This window comes from Ptiloglossa arizonensis, chromosome 9 (assembly GCF_051014685.1).
Source record: "Ptiloglossa arizonensis isolate GNS036 chromosome 9, iyPtiAriz1_principal, whole genome shotgun sequence".
NCBI classification, from domain to species: Eukaryota; Metazoa; Arthropoda; class Insecta; order Hymenoptera; family Colletidae; genus Ptiloglossa; species Ptiloglossa arizonensis.
In genome coordinates, this window is record NC_135056.1 from 22392427 (window position 1) to 22416473 (window position 24047).

Below are 24047 nucleotides of genomic sequence, written 5' to 3' on the forward strand. Positions count from 1 at the left end.
GATCAAAGTCGCCCAATTTCGAACGACCGAAAGGGACACCTCGAGAACGCGTAGGAGGCGGCGGCGGTGGCCGGAGACTCGTTGTTCGGCATCGAGCAGAAATCCGCGAGCGAAGAACGGAGACGGAGATGCAAAGATAAGGAGAAAGAAACGGCGAGGGGAACCGCGGGAGAAGGCGAAGGTGGAGGCGGAGGCGAAGGCGCAGGGAAGAGAGAAGAGGCATTTCAGGATGCGATTACGACTTTTCTCGGTAGGGCGTCCAATCAGCAGTTATTTTTATAATGACCGCCGCCACCGCCGCCACCGCCACCACCGCCACCGCCACCGCCACCGCCACCGCCGCCACCGCCGTCGCGTTCGAGCCGCGATGGTGGCCGTTGTTGCGCGGTCGGTGCGAGCGGCGTACAGGCGTTATGTACCGTCGTTGTACATAATTTTGCGCGGTTCGTTGGTAAGACGGAGGGGCGAGCGAGAACGGTGGGACGCACGAGGCGAGCCGCCGCGACTCGCCCTCGGCCCTATTAACCTCTCGGTTCGCGCGAGACTCGAGTTTCGTTCGAAGGATTCGATCGCGACGCGATATCGGACAAAGTCCCGCCCGTTTCTCCTGGAAAACGGACCGGTTCGATTCCCGCCAACGACCCTGAGATTCTATCGCGGGCGCGATTCGCGAAGCGTAACCCGTGGCGGCACGGCGGAGCGACGGCGCGATGGCGGCCCGTGACTTTTCGCGCTATCGCGAAACCTTTATCTATCCGCTCGCCGTCCGTTGCATATTCAGCGATCCCGAGCGGGCATCGGGCGGACGCGCGTGGCCGTTGCGACGTTCCGGGAAACTTTTCCACACCTTCTGCCTTTTCTCGCCCTTCCCTGGGCCGCGTTGTTTCCGAACTCCCGAAAGCCCGGATCGCCTCCAGATTCGCCAAAGGGGTAAAAGATTCCATCGAGGTCCTCCGAGGCGACGGCAATGTGCTCCCTTCGTCGGATACGGACAAAGTGGGACCGAAATCAACGATCGGACCGAAATCGACGGCCCCGATGCCACGGCCGACCGATCGCCGCGACTCGGAGAGGGGGTAATTGGTTTACGAAACAAAATGTTGCATTTTATGGGTTATTGCGAAGTATATTGGGCGGGCAGGATCGGCGGGCCGGGGGAGTGCCCGATCCAATAACGATCGACTATGTCGGAGGCCTTTATTAACCGACGCAGAAACTGCGGGGCCGCTTTAAAGGCCTTTCGGTCGCGCGCGAAACGACTTTTCCCAGAATCTCGCGCGACGACCCTAGGGAATCCATCGAACGAACAGGCAACGGAATATACCTTCGACGTTGCGACTCGAACTCGAACTCGAACTCGAACTCGGCGATGGGCAACGATTTCGATTTCTCGTCGAAATTTCCATTTTTCTCGTCGCCGGCCGCGTTATTCGCAACGGAGAACCGTTTTCGCGCATCCGACGCGAAGATTACCGAAAACAGCTACCGCGCGAATTCTCTTTCGGCAACGAGTATTCCCGTCGGCGGATCAACGAACCAAATCGTCCACTCGGTATTCGCTTAATAACGTTCTTCTCGTTCGCGTTTCGCGATCCTCGAGCGGAGAAAATAAAAGACGAGAGGAGAGCGTAGACGCCGAAGAACGTCGTCGAGGAGCACGAAACGTAGAAAGAAAAGCGAAAAAAGGGAACGACAAAGGCGGGAGCAAGACCAGGAGAGAAAGAGAGTTTCTCTCGGCGCGGGTTAACTTTGTTAGCGCTCGGTATTATCGGAGGAGCGAAAGACCGAGATTGGCATTGCGAGGAATAGCCGGGAGGGGGTGGAGTTTCGTATGAAATACACGCGACGTTTACGGCCTCCACCGGCTCGGGCCCCTGCAAAGACGCGAACGTATTATAAATAGATCTTTCTTTCTCTCTTTCTCTCTCCCTCTCCTCTGTCCCCCGTACACCCTCTCTCTCTCTTTCTCTCTCTCTCTCCTCTCTTTTCTTCTTCCTCGTTCGACGACGGACTGCAGCCCTTCGGTCTCGAACGTCGAGAAGGGTCCGGAGGAAGAGGCAGCAGCCGCCGCCGCCACCGCCGCCACCGCCGCTCCCGCGAACAGTGCTACAATCTGCTTTATAATCTTGTTAGGATTTCGCGGAAATATTGGCGTAATTTACGATCCGTCTTAGCGGAGTTAACCGTCGAGGGAGTCGCTTCGATGGAACGTCGAGGGGTTGCGTCGTGTCTCGCCTCTGCCTCCGCTCTCCCTCCCCGGGTCTTTCCGTTCGTCTTCGTCCGTCTCGACGCGAGTTCCGGTCGGCCGAGCCGATCTTCGGATCTCGTTCGTTTCTCTCGGGAAGAGCGTCGAGGCGCCGAGAAAATAAATATATTACGGAGGCGAAGTTCGTATTCCGAGGTTACGGTTTTCCCGGCGTCGCGATCTCGACGGGTAGGCATCTATATCGTTTGCCCGCAGCAGGATTATCGGGCTTCGGTCGGAGCCCCTCTCTATCGAGGCATCGAAATCTCTCCGACTAGAATGGAAGATCCCCCGCGAACCACCCCGGAGCCACTTGTTGCTCGCCGATCAAATAATTGTATCTCCGGTGGCAACTCCCTGGCCCGACCCCGGGAGTGGCTCGCGTCTCTCTCGTGGGTGGCATCCTCGATCTTGTCCCAGTCCCCTCGCCTAATCCCGGAAAACAAAACGATCCGACCTTTTCGTCGAATTGGACGAAACTGGCGTCCGGACGGTCGTTCCCGGGGAATTTCGTCGCGCGAAAATTTCACTCGCGTTTCTCTCGCGCGTTCGTTTCCCGGTATAGGTTTCCGCGTCGGCGTCGAGGAACGAGGCGACGCGGATCGGGACGGAGCTCCGAAAGATAGACGAAACACGATCCGCGGGCAGGGCGTGGCGCGCGAAGGAATAATTCCAGCTCGTTCGTCTTCGTTCGCTCGAGTTTGTTTCGGGCGCTCTTCCTCGTTCCATCGGCCCGATGGAACTCGCGACCTGGGTGGCCCGCGACTCGATACCTCGTATACGCGCGACGATAAAATCTCCGAATAATATCGCGAGCGATAAAAAACCGGACCCCTTCTCGCGCTAGACTTTACGATTCGAGTTCGTTCGAACCGGTACCGTCCTCGGGACCTCGGTCGCGACAACAGAGTCCTCCTCGTCGTCGTCGGAAAACGCGATCGTTTTTTCCGCGAATCGATCGCGTTCTCCGTTCGCGTTCCCGACGTCTCCGAGACGAACGGAGGAAGAAAAGGAGAACGAGGAGGACGTCGCGACGGCCCCACCGCCCACCCTCCGCCTCGGTCGCGATCGCGAAGGTATCCGCGGTTGGGAGAACTGCCAGACACTTGCCAACAATGTGGCAAAGCTTCGATGCGACGTAAAACGTCGCGTTAAACTTCGCGAACGACCGCTCCCGCGACTTTGTTCCTCTCGGAGCGCCGTTTCGATACGGAGCGCGAAACGATCGAAGGAAGCGGAGATCTCGAACGCCGACGAGTTCTCGGGAATCGAAGTTTCCGAGAAACCGCGGCGGGAAGGCGGACGCGGCTATTTACAGGGCTGTAAAACGTCGATGCGGCTCGCGTTATTGTCCGATGCCGGGCATAAATCGAGCTCCGTGGAAATAAGTTTTCGATTCGCGGTTGTCGTTCTGCCAGAACAAGGGTTCGAGTCCGTCGTTGCGACGGCCACCGCGACGCGTCGCGACCCAAATATCCCCGCGGGTTCCATGGCCGAGCGTGCGGTGCGGAGCGGCGTGGCGCGGCGTGGCGCGGCGCGGCGCGGAGCGGCTCGGCGCGGCCCGGCGCGTTCCTCGGCTCTATTGCGACGCGAATTCGTCAGGGATCGTAAACGCGCCGATACGGCTGCGAGCTTTAACGACGTTAATCGCGGCGAAGCGGCTCGTCGCGCGGTAATTACCTTCGCCCGAACCTCGCGCCGCGCCACGCCGCGCCGCGCTGCGCCGCGCGTAACTCGGTCGCGTCTCCGACGGAAGCGCTTCGCGCTCGGCTCGCTCGTGTTTCTCGCGAAACGATCGAACCGTGACGCTTCTTTGACCAAACTCGCTTCCGACGTATCTACCGATTACGGTTCGAAACGCGATAAACGAACCGAGTTGGTCCTCCTCGTCGTTCTCGGTGGAGCTCGCGTCTCGACCCTCGGCTAAGTTTTCGCGGACTCGTCGCGGCGAACGATACGCGCGGTTCGGCGCGCGTTCGCGTCGGTGGTTCGAACGGAAGAAGGGAGCTTCGAGTGGAGAGCGAGGGAACGCGAACCGAGGTGGGGGAGGCGATATATCAAGAACCCCCAGAGCGATCGGCGCTGTTGTGAAATATTAATAAGCAAATTAGTTCGGACTTAGCGGCCCCGCCGATACTAAACCGGCGGGATCGAAATGGCCGTTGGCCGTCCGGAACGCTCGTATTTCACTTCCCACGCCGGGCCGCGAGAGCGTCGAGGCCGCAGAACGCGGAACCCGTTCTCCGATTTCTTCCGCTCGTTCGAACCGACCCTCCGCGGGTACGCGTTTTCGCGAGAGTCGCCTCGAATCGCGAAAAAGGTCGAGCCGACGTTAATCGATCGTCGCGCTCCGGGACGATAATTCTTGTCACGGGCCGTCGAACCGCGCATGCCGGCAACGAGAGGAGCGAGGGGGCAGAGAGAAACACACAGAGAGAGAGAGAGAGAGAGAGAGAGAGAGGGGGGGAGAGAGAAAAGGCCCGAGTCGAGGCGAAGCGAAGCCAGACCGTCGGGGCAAGAATTCGACAATTACGTCACGGGAACGTAACGGATGATCGGCGAGAACGGGCGGCGTCGAGACGTCTAGAATGCGCGAACGTCATCCTGCTAAATGCTTTTCGCTCGGCTCGCGTGCGCGAGCTATCTATAGCACTGGAACGTGCCGGAGAGCCGCCCCGACTCTTTCTCTCCCTCTCTCCCTCTCTTTCTCTCTCTCTCTCTAACTCGCTCTCGCGGATGCTGGAAGCCACCCGGTCGCTTGTCCGCCGCTGGAAAATGTAGGTCGAATTCGAGCACGAGCGAGAAACTAATTGGACAGGTGTACCGACGCCGCCCGCCACTTCCGCTCGATCGCTTCGAAGCTTCCCGCCGCGCACCGGCGATTCCGAGATCGAGCTCCGTTTTCTGGTCTCGAACCAGAATCGTTTCCTCGAATTTTCCAAAGGCGTCTGCCGAGACTCGGGGCGTAGGAGACCGATTCGCCAAAGGGCGAAATTCCTCGGTAATTCGGCCGGCCGGAAAAATGACACGATTTACGCGATCGAGGTTGCGTGGCGCGCGAACGGGTATCGGCTACCGGAATGTCGGACGGTTGGTCGGATCTCGTACGGATTCGCATTATAATAATCAATGTCGGAGGAATTTCGGTGCTTCTGCACGAAAACGCGATGATCTCCGCGCGGTCCGGCCCGGTCCGGCCCGGTCCGGCCCGGTTCGGCCCGGCCCGGCCCGCGTTCGCTCCGAGGCATCAATCATCGACCGGGGAACGTCGTTGTATTCGGAAATTTCGAATAATTGCCGATGATTGCTCGCTCCTTTTTGCTTCGTGCCCGAGCGGAGGAGTCGCGGGTTCTCCGAGTGGCGCTAATCAAACCTTATCACGAAACTTCTCGGAAACGCGAGGACCGTCGAGGACCGTTTCTCCGATTCGCGAACGATCGACCGTGCGAAGCGATTTCCGAATTCTTCTCGGAGCGATCCTACCTCCCCGACCGGTACACCGCCCGAAAAACCCACCCCGCGCACCTCCCGATCGAAACCGAACGATTTCCCTCGGTCGCGATCCGTAGTTTCGGACGACTGGTCAACGCCGAACACGCGCAACGTTCGTTTCCAACGCGGAACGAAACTGTGCCCGTACCCGAACCCCGTGGGGTTTCGATCTCGGGACGGGATAGAAATCGCGTTCGATTTCTCCAGGGGACGACCGAAGGATCGTTTTCGCCGTCGCGTCGAGTCGAGGACTCTCGGTGCGATCTCGTTGGCCGCTACCAGAAGAGAGGACGCACCGTGCGCAGAATCCTGTAATCCCGACGTAATCCCGATTTAAGACCCTCTAAAAACAGCGGGTGGCCCTAAGCGGTCCGATCCGTGATCCGGCAACGACGAGGTCGACCGACTCGAGACACGGCCGAGCGAGCGAGACCGCTCTCTCCTTCTCTCTCTTTCCCTCTCTTTCTCTCTCTTTCTCTCTCTCCATCCCTCCGTTTCCGAGAAAACATTTAGAGGAGGTTTACGAGCGATCCGTCAAAGAGGAAATCCATCACTCGCGGGAACGGGGAGAATCCGCCCATCGTCGGGACGCGAGCGCTAGGACTTTATTTCGTTTTATGGAGGTAACCGTGGATGGGTGTTTATGGACAAGCCGAATTGACTCTGTCCGTCGTCGTCGAACGTCCACGCTGGCTCGTACGTTTGCTCGACAAGGTCGTAAACGCGATAAAACGACATTGGAGCGGCTCGCGGAGATACAAATAAAGGTAGAAACGCGAGAGACGAAGAACGACCGACCGGAGAGAGATCGCGGAACCGCGTTGCGGTTCTTTCGCGTTCGCGGATTCGATTTTCGAAGCTCCGGCCGACGAGATACGGGACGCGAGTTTCGTACTCGCGCGGAGAGAAAATCTCGAAATCGGAAAACGATGGCGAACGATCTGCACGGGCGCGGGAGCAAAGATCGGTGGCCTCGTTTCTCGCGAGGCTTCGAGTCTCGCGTCTCGCGTCTCCCGTCTCGCGTCTCGCGTCTCGCGTCTCGCAAAGACGCGCGAGCGACCGTGCCGTACCGGCCGGGGATCGTAAACCGTCCGAGAACGGATCTGCTCGAATAAAAGTAAAATAGCGTCGTCTCGGAGAGGAGCTGCCTTTCGGCACGGTGGAGCGCGCAGCGTCTCTCTCCTCTCGACTTTTATAGCCGTCCCTTTGGACCGCGCGAAGATCGATTCTCGGTAGAGGTGCAACCCGTATGAATTTTAATATTTATTGCGCAATAAAGCCTCCGAGAGAGACGGACCGCTGCTCCTCGTTTCGTCGAGCGCGTTCGATTCCTCGGTCGCGTCGCCGCGATCTCGAGAAAGGTGTTCCGTTGCGTCGCTTCGCCTCGCCTCGCCTCGCCTCGTCTCGCCTCGCCTCGCCTCACCTCGCCTCGCTTCTCCTCGCTTCTCCGCCTCGCCTCGCCTAGCCTCGCCTAGCCTCGCGTGCTCCCGATTCGCGTCCGAAACGCGACGCAACGCGGAGCCAGGTCGTACGAAACGAAGGCGAAACTATTTTCGCGAGAAACGTTCCTCGCTCGCGTTGTTGCGAGGTGAACTCAACGTTCGAACTAGTCGCGGTATGCCGTGACGACGCGCAGTTATCGAGTAACGGCGTACGAACGTGCTCCCGGCACAAAATACCGAGTAATAAGAAAACCGCGAGAAAAAATAAGACGCTCGAGGGACGAGGCAGGGAAGAAAAGAGATCTCGCTCGCGTGTATTTCGTTAACGTATGAGGACGCGACGTCGCGGACGCGCGGAACGACCGCGCGACACGGGAACCGTAAACGGCTCGATTTTCGACGGCTCGAGCGGGAACGATTCGAAACCACGGCGAAAAGAATGACGCGTCGTCGTCGGCGTCGTCGTCGTCGCGAGAAACATTGCGGCTCGGGGGCGCCTTCGTAAGGTTCGGTCTCGTGCTTTTGCCGCCGCGCGCGATAATCTCCGGACTTTGCGCAAGGTATCGAGAAGAAAGGAGGCGCGCGAGAACGAATCACCGCGTAACCCCGTGTAACGCGCGGCGTTGTGTACGCAGACGGCACGCACGGCGTGCCTGTTCACAAGTGTGTAGCGAAAAGTGTTCGTGCCGAACACGTGTTCTCAGTGCCGTTAACGCGTTGCCCGCGGCGCGTAAAAACGTATTTTTCTTCGAGCGATCGTAACGCGACGCGCGACTCGGACGCGGTGCAACGCGCTTTCAGACCTCTCGATCGCCGCCCGTTAAAATATTACCGACCCGCGCCGCCGATCGCAACCCCTTCCACTTCTCCGATCGAACTTTCAAAACGAATCTTATCCTCTCGACTCCGAAAGGTTTCGCGAGGCTTTTGCCGATTGAATTTCGCTCGGCGCGAAATCACCGTTGCCCCTCGAACCGCGAATTCGGAGGTCTCGATTCTCCAAAGTCGCGCGAACAAGAAAACGCCGGAACGGGACATTGTCCTATCGAGCGCGAAAACTTCTTATCGGTCTCCAAAGAGTTCGTGGGAGTGTTGGCGCGTAACCGCCGACTCGGGGGACCTCGAGGACGAGAAACGCGCGCGGCGAGAGGGAGGAGGAAGAAGAAGAAGAAGAAGAAGAAGAAGAAGAAGAAGAAGAAGAAGAAGAAGAAGAAGAAGAAGGAGGAGGAGGAGGAGGAGGAGGAGGAGAAGTAGAAAAAGGAGGAGGAGGAGTAGGAGAGACTCAGAGGAGTAAGATAATAACGTATTCGACGGAGAATGGCATTGCTCTCGCGCGCGGTCGTCCGCCGCAGTATGAATTACATCGGCGATTGAAACTCGTTCGCGATGAAAAAAGCAACCGAGAGACCCCGGGCTGTCGGTAGGTGCCGGGATTTGCATATTAAATGGCTCGAGATTTATAACGGTCGGCCGGGAGAGGTGCTAGCAATACGCGCGATAAATAAAGAACGTTCCTCTTCGATAGACGCCGGAGAGAGCTCCGTGACCGTTCTTCGCGCCCGCTGTCTCGCGTTCTCGATCCTATCGACGAATCTGCGAACGCGACCGTTCCTGGCCCGGTGGCGAATTTTTATCGTTCCCCCTACACCGACCGCGACCCCCGGCTCTTTTACCGCGAAACCTCGAGCTTCGGGGGAAGCCACGGGAACGCGTCGAAGCAAATCGCGCGTTGGATTTTCGAATCGCGAATGCGTCGTTTCTCGATCGCGTCTGCCTCCGTCGACGAGCGGGGAGAGGATTCAGCGACGGTTATCGAATCGAAGCTCCGCGAATCGTTCTCGTTGACGATCCCGATCGATTCACGGCCGATGAAATCGATCGAGGCGCGAGCCGCGAGATAGCCGCGAAATAGCCGCTCGCAGAGAGCGTCGATAACAAACACGGATTGCCCGATGGCTCGGCTAATGCGGCCGGATGTGATGAATGGTCTTTTATACCCACGGACGCGGCCGAGGTGTTATGAATCGCGTTAGCGTCGAATCATTGTTCGCGTCGGCACAATAACGGGCCCCGCGGGGGGTTCTCCTCCTCCTCCCCTCTTCCCTCTCTCCACGAGCTTCCATCCTCTGTTCTCTCGTTCCGTCCACCATTTTTTCACGGCCGATTTTATAATCGAGCTCGTAAAGACCGCGTCGTCCGGGGGATCGATCGTCGACGATGCCGAGTTTGCGTTTCGTTGGAGAACGCCGAGCACCGGAAGCGAACGAGCATCGATTCCGAGTCGCGAAAAATAAACGTAACGGAAAGAGTTTGGCGGTTGGTTCGCGGCCTCGATCCGATCACAGGGCAACTGTGATTTTCGGCTCTTGGAACGTTCTCGATTATTTATCGCGGCAAGAATCGGTCCCGCGCATGGTACGCGCGGGCGAAGAGCGACGCGAGGACAAGGTTTCCGCGGCTACGTTGTTTCGACCGTGTCTCGGAATCTAATTTCGGCTCGTCCAGCAGGAGGCAGATGCAACGTGTTATCGAACCTTTTAACCACGTGGACGTTTACGAGGCGCTCGGACTCGACTAGGCGCGAAGCGTCTCGGGAATCCACGTGCGCAGGAAACGAGATGCGGGTCGCACGTGTGTTCGCGTCGCCTTTAACCGCCACCGCGCCGCAGACAGCGTGAATAATGCCTCGTAATTTTCGCAACGACAAAACGCGGCCCTCGTCGAATCGTCGATCACCGGAATTCCTTACGATCGCGATTACACGTGTACCGAATCCTTCAACCCCGACAACCTTCTCCGTCGAAACGTCGAAACGCCGGTCGTTGCCACCGGATATTTGTTTCGTTCGTTCCCCTTTGTCCGGCTAGACGTCGCTCCGAGAACAAAGCTGCGCTCGAACGACCCGACTCGGAAGAAAAAATTGTCTCGGTGGACGCAACCGATCGGGAGGAAAAGAAGAGCGTACGTTTTTCGGTCGTTGGATCGAAAGACGTTGGTCCGCGTACGCGAACGTCTCCGTTGGCCGGAACGCGCGAAGAACCGAGCGAGATAAAACTCGTTGGATTTACGATGCAAAGTATGCGTATACGTCGGCGAACGGATCGTTTTCCCCGAGGTCGTCGTCTCCCCGCGACGAGTGTCGAAGGTAACGACCGTTTCCTCGGACGAAAACCCGTATCGTTCGATTCGATGTAGGCGCTACATGCAAAATACGCGTCGATGCACCGTGCGCGCGCGGCGTATCGGCGAGTATTTACACAGATAACGTCCCCGATACGCAGAACCAACGAACGAAATTGTATCGCGAGCTCGCGAGAGAGACGGAGGGCGAAGCGATCGAGGCGGGAGCACCGCGCGGTAAGAAAGGAAAAGGAAAAGGGAAATTGGAAAAGCGACTCGCGAGAGTTCGTTGCGCCGAGGAGAGATCGAATCGCGCGCTGGTGACGCGTCTCCGAGCTCGGACGCGAGTCGCGCGGCGTGTTCACCGAATTCTAAATACCTTGGCACGGTTTCCGAAGTTCGCGCGACGACGCGAATACCGTCGCGCGAACAATGCAACGGTTGTCGACAGGTGCGCGAGCTATAAATAACCGAACCGGTAGATATCGTTTTCGCGACTACTTTTTCGCGCGCTTCTGGTTCCCGATTTCCTCGCGAGCGCGGGCCGACCGATCGGTGGAAAAACGCGCGTTCCCCTGGCTGGAACCCGAGAGAGATATTTTCGGAAGGAAATTAACGCGCGGAAATACGCGCGGGACGAACGCGAGAAAGGCGAACGCTTTCGAATCGAAAATAGCGCGGAAACCCGTTGAAAAATTGTCCGCTCGGCCCTGCTCGGGGCCCTCGCGACTCGCGTTCGCGAAAAGAAGGAAAATTAAAAGTCGATCGCAAAAAAAAGGGAGCGGTTGTCTCGCGAAGCGTAGGTGGTCCCCGCGTAGGTTAAATCCGGAGATTCGTTTCGGGATTTGGAGGCGTCCCGCGTTGGACGTCCACCGGATTATGAGAAAATTGCAGGCCCGCTCGGAACGCGAGTGCGTGCCAAGAGATCGTAATACGTCTTCGCCTCCTCGGCGAGGCGATGGAGACAAATGCGGGGACGAGCTCGTTCGCGGACGGGACTCGGTGTTCGTCTCGCGAGAGGATTCTCTCGCCGAGCGACCACGAATCTGGCCTTGGACGTCGATTGGAACGATCAATATTTGCGGAATTAATTCCCGCGGATGATTCGCGGATCGGACGATAATAAACTGCGACGCGGAGATGGCTCGAGGAGAGTGGCGCATTAACGAACGCGGTCGTTTCGCGTGTTTGCTTCGAAGAAGGATGTACGCGTCTTTGTTGTTTGCCTTTCGAATTCAGCCGAGAATCGACGATCTCGCCGATGCCGAGAAACACGAGCACGCCGAGCCGTTGCTCGAGCCGAAAAAACCGTTCCAATGTCTGCGGGCGTTGGCGTCGATCGTTTACCTTCGATCGAAGAAAAGTTTGCCCGGTTCGCGAGACGCCTACAACCGGGGGAAGACTCACCTCGTTTCTGCATGTAACTGAAAAGGTCGTCCAGGAACTCCTTCCTTTTGGGGTCGTCGTTGATCTCGTACAGCTGAAAGAGCCAGAAGAGTAACGGTAAATACGTTGCGTCAGACGTCTCGAGACGCGTATTACTTTTCCGTCGAGCAAACACGCCGCGTTGCGATATCTCGCGATCGCCGGAACGACGTAGGAAACGGAAAGAAAGAGAAAGAAAATGACAGAGCCAAAAGGTGGGGGCGGGCGGATGCCTCGACGATTCGATACGGTAAAATCCATCGTCGCGTTATCTCGTCTCGATTGCGCGTTCACCATCGTTCCCCGTTGCCCCACGAATAAAATGTTACTCGAGCCGGGGCTAATAAAAACAGGAGTGAAACAAGTGTGCTCGTAGCGACAGGCAGATTAGTTAGCCCCGATTATTAATGATTCCGTTTAACCTGCCTCATAACCCGAAACCCCTCCTCCCTCGCCCCTCTTCGAACGGACGAAAGCCAAACTCCCTTCGGGCTAGCGGCCCCGTATTATCATATTTGTTATGTACGATGTGCTATATCTAATCCGAGACCCTCTAATTGCTTTTATAATACGAGCTGCTGCCCCCTTTCGCCTTCCTTTTCTTCGCCGTCACGGGCGTCGTTTCGAGCGCGATCCGGACCGCGAGCGCGACCGCGACCGCGATTCATCGAAAACTAACTTTCCGTTTTACGAACGAAACGAGACCCGCCGCGCTGCTTTCGCTGCTTTCGATGCTTTCGATGCTTTCGATGCTTTCGATGCTTTCGATGCTTTCGATGCTTTCGATTCGCGCGTTTCCCGACATCCTGGCGAACCTTCGAACGCGCCGGTCTCCCGTTCCTCTCGGCTCGTAGATCCGCTTCGACGATAAATTTCGTCCAACGAAACGCGCCGCGTTGCCTCGTAACGCGACCTCGCGCGGGGTGAATAATAATTAATTTCCCGCCACGGTCCCACCGTTCATCCTGCCTAGTTCTCTGCCGAGACGTCAGCCGCGCCGCGACCGTAAAAGGGGTCGTTCTCGAGAGGGAAGCGACCCGCGTATCTATGGCGAATCCGCGAATCCCCGTTTTCATCGGGAGAACGCGACGAACGAAGCTCGCGCGCAATTAACCGATCCGCGTTGGAGCGTCATCGTCGTCTTGTATCCGCGATGGAAAATCGAACGAGGGTTCGGAGCGTTCCGCTCGATCTCGTCCACGGGCATCGTCGAAACGACCGAACAAACGAACGAACCGACCAACCAACGAACCAACGGACGAAAGAACGGATGGACGAACGGCATTTCTCAAGGGCCATTTTGTACCACTTTCTCGTGTTTTTTCTTTGGCTGCGCGAGCGATGAGCTCGTTAGGGGCAGCCGGAGGGAGAGGACGGGGTAAAAGGTCGGAGCAAGAGGGACGAACGGCGAGGATCGGGGAACGACGGAGAGGAAACCGAGTCCGAGGGTTCAACCAGCGTATATTGATTGATCTACAGTTAAGCGGACTGACGGCAGCCACGTGAAGATCGGGCAGAACGGCTTCGCGCTTTCTCTCCGTCGCTCCCGCTCGGTGGTATCGCTCCCTCCCTCTCTCCCCCGTATTCTTTTCCTATCCTTCGCCTACCCGTAAAATAAAGAGAGGCGAGCGGAATTTGCTCTCGATGATGCATGCTCCGCGGCCCCGCCCTCTCCTTCTCATCGACTGACGGCCCGGTGAATAATAATTCTCGATACAGCCGACGTTGATCGGGTTACTTTCGTCCCTGCGAGCAGAGGAGGGACGCAACCCGCTTCGATGATCGATGTACGCGGCTCGTTGCTAGCGCCGCGTCCTCCGGGACGCAATTGCGTTTTTTGTCGTCGAAACGATTAACGGTCGTTACCGGGCAATCGTCGCGTCGTTTATTCCGAGGATGGGAATATTTATGCTCGAGCGAGGACGCGTCGGTTGCCGATCGCCACCGCTCCGAACGTGGCAACGATCGAGGAAATTTCGTATCGAGCAGCTGCGCGAATCTCTCCGGTTCGCGAAACGCGCTGCTTCTCCCTCGCTCGATGAACTTTACGACCGCCGAAGGAACGAAGATCCGGAAGGGAGGTCGCCGTAAAATTCGCGGAAGACGAGAACGAACCCGAAGGGGACGCCACGCGTCGTTACCTTTACGAGGGGTAATTATCGATGCGCGGCTCTTTCTGCCGCCTCCGAGATCCAGATAGCCCGGGCTCTTCCTGCCGATAAGGAACAACGTACACCGTTCCGGCGATGCGAACCTCTTGTCCAGGAGAGATCGCGAACCTCGAGAACGGCTCTCGAAATCTCGCAACTCGCGTTCGCGTCACCGTCACCGTCACCGTCACCGTCACCGTCACCGTCACCGAACCCGCGCCCGTGGGATCGGAAAGACCGGTTCGGCGAAAGGACGTTTCGCGCGAAAGGCGTAGCTACCCGCACGACGAGTACGTCCGCACTCCTGCGCCCCCGCGAGACACGGGGTCGACTTCCGGTCGTAAAAGCTTTTATAAGGGTGCGTCGTGTCTCGAGCGAAACGGAAACGGGTGCAGCCTTAAATAATGCGCGGTCGGCTCGTCGCCGAGGTCAAGACAGAGCCGATGCGAGGCGAGGCGACGCGACGCGACGCGATGCGATGCGCTGCGCTGCGCTTCTCGGAACGCTTTATCCACGCTTCTACGAGCGAGTCTAATTTACGTCCAATGAAACCTAATGAGAAACGGACACGGTTAGTCGCAAAATTTGCAAGAGGAGCGCGTAAACAAGAGGAACGTCGCAACGTTCGAAGACAACCGCGAGGAGTTTCCTTCGCGTCCTCTCCGAACAAGAGCAACGCGTTTCAGCGGGGGATATCAAGATCGCGCGTTATACGAGCGGCCATAATAGCGGTGCTACCATTACCCGCTTCCAGGGCATTAAAGATAACGCGGGCAATTACAATTATTACGATGCGAACGACGTACGCGGTCGCGTTGCGCTTCTAGGAGATCTTCGGGAACGTTCCGGTGTTTCCATTCGGTTTCGCGCGTTCGCGGCACCCTCGATCCTCCGTTCGAGGCAGGTTCGCGAGGCGAGGCGAGGCGGGGCGGCAGCCAGGGTGTCGCGCCCCTCGTAACGCGGTAACGACACGGGTATCGATCGAATTCGTCGCCGTTCCCGCGTTTCGTCGACTCGACCGGCTTCGAGGAAAAAATTCTCGAACGGTGGCTCGCGCGTTCGAAACCGCGACGCGTACCCGAAGCGAACACCGGGGGGGATATTCGTTCGTATCGAGCCGGTTTTCGCGCCGGTTGGGGATAATAGCGGCGGTCGTTGCCAGCGAATACGACGGGGAGCCCGATAATTGCGATTCCCGGAAAATCGTGCCGTACGGGGAAGACATCGTTCCCTTTTCCGCGGGGAACGCGCGACCAAACGCAAAATTCGTACGGTCGCTCGCCGAGTTTCTTACTTCGTAAGAAACGTTGGTATCTTTTTGAAAAAAACTTCTCCGAGGTTCGGTAATTTGTAGGGTTTCGGAGCGGAACGCCCCCTCGATTCCAGGCGGTTTCCGGGCTCGGAAAACGTTGTTCGCGAACCGAGGGCAGAGCCTTAGCGCGGCAACGGACACACGGTCCGCGGTTTCCCATTATCGGGACGAAATCAATCGGCTTTATCCCGGCGATATCGACGCGCGGAAAGAGAAGAGGCTCACCCCTAATCCGTAGGAGGTTTTCCTCGCGCGGTCGTTCGCCTTCCTTTGACCGTCCGATGGGACGGGATTTCGGCGAGGAATCGGGCAGGTTTTCCCAACGATTCCTCCGCAAAGCCTCTTCCCGCGTCCTTTCTTTGTCCCCCTCGCGAGGATCGTGCGACGATTACGAGCACGGAGAATAACCTCGGCGGCGCGTTCTCGATCGTCGCTCCCGTTTCCTCGAAAGCGGTCCTCGGGTTTCGAGGAGGAGTACGGTCGGACGGACCGATTCGTTCGCGGGTAATGAAAATTCGTAGGAACGCGACGCCGGGATCGAGATATTAAAAAGCGTAGCGATAACCGGAACGCGTCGCCGACGAGCCGAGACCGCGATCCCGAAACCGGCCTGGAAATACAAATAAAGAGTTCGGTCGACGGCGACGAAGGAGGTCGGGAGCACTTTTTTACGAGGCGAAGGGTATAAAATACAAGGAACGAAAAGGAGGTTGACGTTCGATGACGCCAGATGTCGGCGTCACAAAGAGCCCCGGCATAAAGAGCGAAGTTCGTGGTCCCTTTGCGTCCTTCCACTCCCCCGTCTCGCTCGGAGAGTCCCGATACGGACGGATTTTATGCCCGTAGCTGGAAATATTAAATCGCACCTAAGCACGTTTTACGTCGACCGTCTAATAATCTCCGCGAACTGTTTCACCCGTTTCGTTCCTCTTTCTCCGGTTCTCGGTTGCGAGAGAGTACGTCTTTTCGTCAGCGCGTTTCGGCCGAAGCCCGCGCACGTTTCTCCGGTGCTGGTTGGTCCCGAGATCGTTGGTGGTCGGGGTCCGTGTGTCCACGCGGCGGCCGGTCTCGCGAACCTCCCGAAAGGGTCCGCGCGAGACTCGAGAAACGGAAACCGTACGAACGAACGAACGAACGAACGAACGGTCCCTCGAGTCGCCTTTTTCCGCGATTTCTTATCTCTCGGTCGTCGTCGTTGCGCCGGTCTAAAGCGCGGGCAAACAGCTCTCTATCGAAGCGCAAATATTTGATCGACGCCGACTCGTTCGATGTTTCCTTCGACACGCGAGTCGGCATTAATTGCGCACGCGCGAGCGCGCGGTTAGTCATCGGATCGAGACGCGATTCCCTATCGCGGCTTTATCCGCGGTTTGCGCAACACCGAGTTTCGCGATATCGGCGCGGGAACGCGACACGCTCGCGGATTCGAGGGCAAACGACGCCGGTCGCTCGGTATCGGGTTCGGGACCGTTTCGCGAGCTCGCGTCGATCCGTAACTTCTTCCACGGACGAGCCACAAATACTCGGCTCGAGTATTTTTCTCCGATGGAATCGAGCCCGGAGATAACGAGGATGCCCGCGCGTACGATTTACGATCGCGGAATTTAATTCGGTAGACGATCCAATTTGATCGCGATGTCGCGATAAACCCGTGGAGGGATTCGCGCGAAAACGCGTCGCGCGATTCGGAGTCGTCGCGTTCCTCGAGCGATCGACGAGGTTCCCTCGAAGCTCCCCGATCTTCGGTTTCAAGATTTACAGGCCTCGCCGGCTCGGTTGCAATTTCGTTGCGAGCGAATCTCGAGCGCGGCGGACCGGGGGCGGGAGGGGGCTTCGCGCGATCGGAAGGAACCGGCGGAGAGATAAAATTGCGCGGCGCGAGAGGGCGCGGTGAAGATCGATTAACTCGGCGACGTTCGACGTAAAATACGGCTTCCAAGCCGTGTACGCTCGTGGGTCCCGGGGTGTTCCCGTCCTTCTCGCGCCCTACGAGCACCGTTTCGCGTCTCCGGCGGCCGGACGGCCGGCCAGCCCGCTGCCCGGCCGCTCGGCCTTCCGTCCGTCCGTCCGTCCGTCCAGCCGTAGAGAATCGCACCAAACCGAAGCGAGCGAGAGAGAGAGAGAAAGGGGACCCACCTCGGTGCGGATCAAACGGAGCTGAGCTTCGATTATAATAAATCAAGACGTAAATAATGAAGGAACGGATGGGCCCGAAAGCGATGGCCCAGAAGGGTGGATAAGGGGGGTCGGAGAAACACGGCTGCAATCGAATTCTCGGTCCGCTCGCAACCGTGCGCAACGCGATTAATGCTTCTACCCCGAGGGACCCCCTCTCCCTCTCCCTCTCACTCTCGCTCCCTCTCTCTCTTCGTTGCTCGCGGAACGAGTTCGATTTTATATCGTAATTTATTCGAACGGAGCGCGCAATGGGATCGGTACTCGCAGCGGGACGGTCGAGAATCGTACCGGTCTCCGAAAAGGCGAAGCCGATACGAGAGCAGTGGGGAGGTCTACGACCGCGAGGAACTCGCGAAACACAGCCCGAGCATTGTCTACCGCGGCCGGCCGCGAAATTACCGGGACTCGGTCTATGGGAAGATTACGCGTCCGGCTCGAATTACGCGTCGTCGCCGGTGGAAGGGGGGGAGAGAAGGATTCACGGTCCGGGAAGAAGAGAAACACGGAGGGGAGGCTCTCTTATTAACGAGGAAACGAAACAACTCGCACCGGCGTGCTAATCGAACGAACACACAGAACGCGCGGTCGTTCCCGGCCGCCGCGCCGGCCCGTATCAACGGCCATCTTTGTTCCTCGTGCCTCCGCGATTCTCGACCGATGGGAATTTATCGAACCGTGAAAGGATCCTCGCCGCGTCTCGACGAAACGCTCGAAAATACACGGAGGCTCGCGACGCTCGGGACGCGTACGCGCGCGTTTAACGATCGAATTAGAGAGTACCGTCGAGGCTCGTTCGACGAAAAACTCGAGGCGGGATAGCGCCGCTTACGGGATCCTCGAGGTTCCTCCTCGATGTAAATACGTAGCGCGTTTCCACTTTTCGAAACTCGGCTCGGTTCGACGACCCCGGTTTTCCGGAACACCGGGTGAGATCGAAACCCCGGATCGAGATCGTCGAGAAAGAGTCGAGCGGAGTCGAGCGGAGCCGAGCCGAGCCGAGCCGTGCCGGTGCGAGAGAGGGGAACGAACGGGGGCGGGTGGAGACGACGGCCGGCGTCGGCAAGAGGAGGCAGTTAGCGCGTGTTTACACGACAGCGCTATGTAGCCGGCGACCTCAGGGAACAGTCTCTCGAGCCGAGCGAAGCGAACGTTTCTATTTGTCCGAACACCTCTTTCCGTCTCTTTCGCGCCAACCGCTTACCCCCTACCAATCTACTCCGCTCCGTCTCCGTCTCCGTCTCCGTCTCCGTCTCCCTTCTTCCGAGCGGTGCCTCCCGCTCGACCCTCGAACGCGTAACGACCCTCGCTCCGATAGACCGGGTTAACACCGTCGATCGATATTTAAACGCGACCAATTATCCCTCCTTTCGCGATATCTCGCGCTAACGAGCGACCGCTCCGCGCCCTTCGAGAGGTAGAACAACCGGAAGCGGACCGTGCTCTCTTCTCTTCGAGGCGGGTGTTCCTCGCGAAACGCAACACCGCCGGAACATTGTCCAGCGTGGGACGGAATCTCGCTCGTAAAGAGGCAAAGTCGATTCGATCTGGTCGAACGCCGCGGATACCCGAAATACGTCCCCGCCCCGAGCACCCTTTTACGATTCGGATACGACATCTAAAATGCGATGTTTACAGGGGCGACGCCGATGAGAACGTTTTTATTAATAATTTTTAATGCGTCCCGCCGCTGGTCCTCGTAAAAGCCACCGGGTTGGCACTTTCGTGAGTCGGCCGGCTCTTGTAAAAGATATCCGCCCGGACGTTCGTCGACCGTATCCATCGAAATTAGGCGGCCTACCGAGACTCTTTATGGGATTTTAGACGAGTTTTACAACGACGTCCAGTCGCGCTCCCTCGGATACCGCGCCGTATCGCGGGATGATTAAACGATTACCGTAACGAACAACATTTAGGGCGTCGTTTAATCTTTATCGGTGGCTCGCCGTTCCCGGCGACCGACTGGTTTCTCGGCTTCCGTGCCGAGAGGGGAGAATTAATAAGCCGCGTGTGTACACACCGAGATCGACGGGAACCGTCGTCGAGAAACGGAGACCGAATTCGTTATCGAAGTCTTGGTAGCCACTCGAGCCGACCGATTCACCGTAACCTTTTCCTTTCAATACCCGCGAGACCGACGACTTTGCCCGCTTTCTTTCTTTCCTTCATCCTTTCTTTCTTTCTTTCTTTCTTTCTTTCTTTCTTTCTTTCTTTCGTTCTTTCTTTCTTTCTTTCTTCCTTTCTTTCTTCCTTTCGTCCGCACCTCGACGCCTCTCATTTGTACGTCCTGTACACCTATTAGTTGATATTTTTGAGGGATAAGTGGCGCGTAATGTATTCCACCGCCTCCATTTGTCACGCGTTCGCCGTAGAAGGAGCCGAGGCGACGTTGGCGCGTACGTCAAAGGGATTTCGAGAGAGCGTCGTATTGTTGGCCGCGCTGAAAGGACGACGCGACGAGGATAACCGTGATTCTTTCTCGAGAATCGAAACCGTGCGACGAAACGAGAACACCGTGGAACGACGAAAATTAATATCGTCGTTTTGCCTCCGAATCGTCGGCGTTGTCCGCGCGCGGGCGCGAACGGTGGGAAACGGATCGGAACGCTCCTCGGGAGAGGAAAAACGAGAAATCCCCGAAAATCGTGTCCGTCCTCCGCGTATCCTTTCGCCGCGTCGTTACGCGCGACGATATTTTACCAGCCGTAAAAAGACGATCAATCAGGTGTCGGTGTTCCCCCTCGGTCCGTTCCCGCGGCCGATCGCCGGAACGCGCATAATCCTAGCCCCGATCTTTTTATATTACATCGTCGTAGCTGGCGCTCATTTGTTAGAAATAAAAGTCGGTCCAACGGGGGCGTCCCGCGCGTCCCGCGCGGCCCTGGATCCCTACCTGCGACCCGGGGACCGACACCTGCACCGAACGAGCCTACCGCGAGAATCGAAAAACTCGCGCGCGCGGCCGCGCACACCGCTCTCGATCCCTCGTAGTCCCTCTCCCTCCCTCCCTCGTTCGTTCGTTCGTTCGACTCCTCTTCCGAGTTACGACGTGTTTAACATATAAATGAAAATCGGACCTATAAAAGTTTAACGCGCGCGATTATCTCGCGGCTGCTCGAGTTCCCCTACCCTCTTTCCCACCCCTTGCCAAGCCGCTCGTTTACGGGCCCGCTCCCCCGGACCGACGAATCTATTTCGGCGTCTTTTCGTGCGCGCTAGTCGCACGGGCGTAACGAGACCGCGACTCTTCCTCTACCGAGAACCGATCCCTGACGCTCGATCGATCCTCTCCCGATCGGACGATCGTCGAGCCCGAACATCTCGAGATTCCTATCGTTTCGACGCTCTTTCTTCCGATGGAACGCTTCGAGCGGTCTACCGCGGAAATTCCTTGGCGAATCGCGTGCTTGGAAACGCACCTTGTCGAGCATGTTCGTGCGAGTCTCCCTGGAATTCTTCGTAGCGACGCTGCACGCTGAAACGGTGCTCCGGAATTCCTTCGAGCGTGCCTCCAACGCGATTCGAAATCCTTCGGTCCCATCGAACGCGGCGGTTGCGAATTTCTCGGGGACGAGGACGCGACCAACGGAAAGGAACGCGCGACGCGAACTCCCGTCGAAAACTGGCCTCCGGAAAACCCGGCTCGGAGACTTTTCGTGCGCTCTCCGTTTCCCCCTGGACGCGTTTTCGTCTCGCTCGGTACGGGGCAGTTTCCTCGGGCCGCTTCCCCACCGAGCGGCGCTACCCTCGGTTTTATCTCGACACGCCCGAGATTCGTGCGGGAAACCTTCCACGCCTATCGTTCTCCGGTGGCCGTCGCGAGACGCTGGCTATCTCGATCTTTCGTTCTCGTCCGGTTTCCCGTGTTCGGCAACTACCAGCCGACGTTTCCCGCGGAATTCCCTCGCGAAACACCGTCGCGGACAGCTCGGAGAATCGCACCCCCGAGCGGTCGAGCGTCCAAAGAACGCGTTCGCCGCGCACGCACGCGAATCCGCGTTCTCGTGCGATAACTCGTCGTTCGGGCGTCACGAACGAGCGTCGCGGATGCGCCGGTTCACGGGAATACCGGGGGTTGGAAATATTCCCTCGACTCCGAAGGAAAGGGACCCGAGAGACAAAGCGTTTCTTTCGTTGCTCGCCGCGTGTCTCCGTATACCTGACGATTTCTAATCCCTCCTAAGAGCCAATCCGACCTCCTCCTTCTCCCCCGTCGGAGAATTATCTTACCTGAGCGCAGGGAGCCGTTTCTACATAATTTATTGCTTCCGAATCTTAAACATTGTTCCAAAATCGCCGATACGGACGACCGGCCGAGGGTCGACGGAGGCCGGATTAAGGCGCACCTTCGTCCCGGTTCGACCGGAGGGACGACGGGCCTCGTCGAAAACGTAATTAATCAAGCTCAAATGCGGTCTAATGAGCCCGTACCGACCGGACGGACGGACGGACGGACTGACGAACGGTCGGACGGCCGGACGTTCTACGAATCGACGATCCAATAGCGCCACGTCGTCGACAGCGCGTTTCGTGGAAGCCCCATCGATCGAAGTCTCGTGTTCGAAATCACGTGGCTGCGTCGCGACGTCGATGCTCGACCGAACGCTCGGGATCGTATCGCGGGGAGATCGAATCGATTTTACGGGAGCACCGAGCCTCGAGGCTACGCCGCCGGAAAAAAGGACCGCGGCGATCGGCATTCCGCGAGACGGTACGAGGTTCGCGCCCTCGAGGGAAGCGGACGACGAAGGATCGAACTTTTCGAGGAGCGAGCGGCCGTCCGGCCCGAACGAAACCATCCCGCGAAAACCGAACCCTCTTCGCTGGAGGTTCTCTCGCGGGAAAGGGAGGAAACCGACCGGTTACCGGAGACATCCGACCGATTCCCTGTAGACGCTTAATTTTAGAATACCGGTACGAGCCTCCGTCGTCCCCTCCCCCTTTCTCCTCCCCTGTCCGTTCTTTCGCTTTCCGTCTCTCCGCGAGACGAGCGAATCTCGAGTGCCCTCGAGAGTAGCCGAGTAGCCGAGTAGGAAAAGTTCGTTGGTTGCGCGAGTAAAAAATAATTGAAATTTTTGTTCGCCGTTTGGCGAGTACCGGGGCGCATCGCGCTCGACGTACCCGAGGAGCGTCCTTTTCGTCCGAGATTTATCGGTCGTCCGAGTTTCCACGCGGTCCGATACGATCGCCGGCCACGGTCGTGATTTATCGTTCGACGTGCTCGAATTCGACGGCGACGTTATTGCTCGCGACTTTCCTCCTATGTATCGCCGGACGATAGCACGCGCGCGGTAACCACCGGCCGCGTGGTTAAATCGGCCGCAAACTTTCATCGTTCGCGCCCACGCCTCGTCGTTCGCGGCCTTATTGGATTATCCGAGACGAATCGTAAATCTCGCTACGAGTTGCCAATTCGCGGCGCCGTAAACACCCTCCGCGGTCGACACGTTCGACGATTTCGATGAAATTTTCGTGCGTTCGGACGCGCGCGAACGAGGATCCCGGAAACGATCGGGAGAACGAGCGCGTTCCGGTTGCCGAGTGAAAAATGGACGGGAGGATTCGTTTCCCCGTTCGGACAACCGCTTTGTCCGGTCGAGCGTGGACTGGCGCGTACTCGGACGTTTCTCTCTCTTTCTCTCTCGCTCTCTCGCTCTTCACCCACGAGCGAACTCGTTGGAGCAAATGGGCGCAAAAAGGGTCTCGCGGTGGTCGTGCGAAGGGGTGAAAAATAATAATTACTCGTTGTCGGTCCGCGTTGCGCTCGGTCGCGGGGTTGAAACGGGGCCTCGAAGGCGCGATTAGAAACGAGAGAACCGAGCGGAGGAGGGGGAGGAGGGGGAGGAGGAGGAACGTTCGTTCGAAACCGCTCGAACGGTCGTCCGACAAATGCCGGGCCAGAGGGAAGAAGAAGAACCAGAAGAAGAAGAAGAAGAAGCAGAAGAAGAAGAAGAAGAAGAAGAAGAAGAAGAAGAAGAAGCAAGCAGGATAGGAGGAGGAGGGAAAAGAGAAAGACGGAGGAAGGGCGAGGAGGAGAAGAAGCGATGGCGTGATAAATGATCGAGTATTTAACACTCTTTACGGATTAGCATATAAACTACGGGCAGTCCATAGATCTTCGTGGCAACGCATTAACGGACGAGGAGCGGACCACGGGGATGATCTCTCTCTTCTCCCCTGGTTCGGAGGCTCCCCGAACCCCGGTCCCCGGTCTCCGGTCCCCGGTCCTCGAGCGAACGTAAGCGATCTCTCGGCGGATCGACTCGGCGCGCGAGTTATTGTTTTGCGGTTCTCGCGGCGTCCACCCTCCTCGCGGCGTCCACCCTCCTCTCTTCCCCGCGACTACCGAGGGATTCGAGGAGCAAAGTCGCGCGCACCACCGCGAAAAGCTCGTTAATTCAACGATAAAGAACGGGCCCTCGTTACGCGCGAGCGAGATACCTGTCGAGATAACGCTAGTCGAGGATTAGAGGGCGCGCGGCCGGCCCCGGGCCGTAATTATTTTATCCTAATTGATATTTGTGCCGATTAAGATCTCGCGGACAGTTATTTCCTGCCGTTTCGCGGACGGAACGAGATATCGCCCCTCGGTGGGTCGGCGGCGGGCGAGAAACCTCGCCGATTACCGTAATTGACGACAAAACGCGCGAGCTTGTTTATATCGTTCTCGCGAGGCGAGAAGCGCG

The 24047-nt window shown here is 57.7% G+C and overlaps 1 protein-coding gene and 1 long non-coding RNA gene across 3 annotated transcripts in view; one reads left to right on the plus strand and one right to left on the minus strand.

Moving 5' to 3' along the window:
• The window catches only part of LOC143151184 (uncharacterized), a 157509-nt gene that overhangs the window by 87594 nt on the left and 45868 nt on the right, over positions 1 to 24047 (plus strand). The window lies entirely within an intron of this gene.
• Retn (retained) overlaps positions 1 to 24047 on the minus strand; it is a 71477-nt gene that overhangs the window by 10124 nt on the left and 37306 nt on the right. For both annotated transcript variants that reach the window (XM_076320054.1, XM_076320053.1), the window contains exon 4: positions 11707 to 11779. In XM_076320054.1, coding sequence (XP_076176169.1) covers positions 11707 to 11779 — 73 coding nt within the window. The remainder of the gene's footprint in view (positions 1 to 11706; positions 11780 to 24047) is intronic.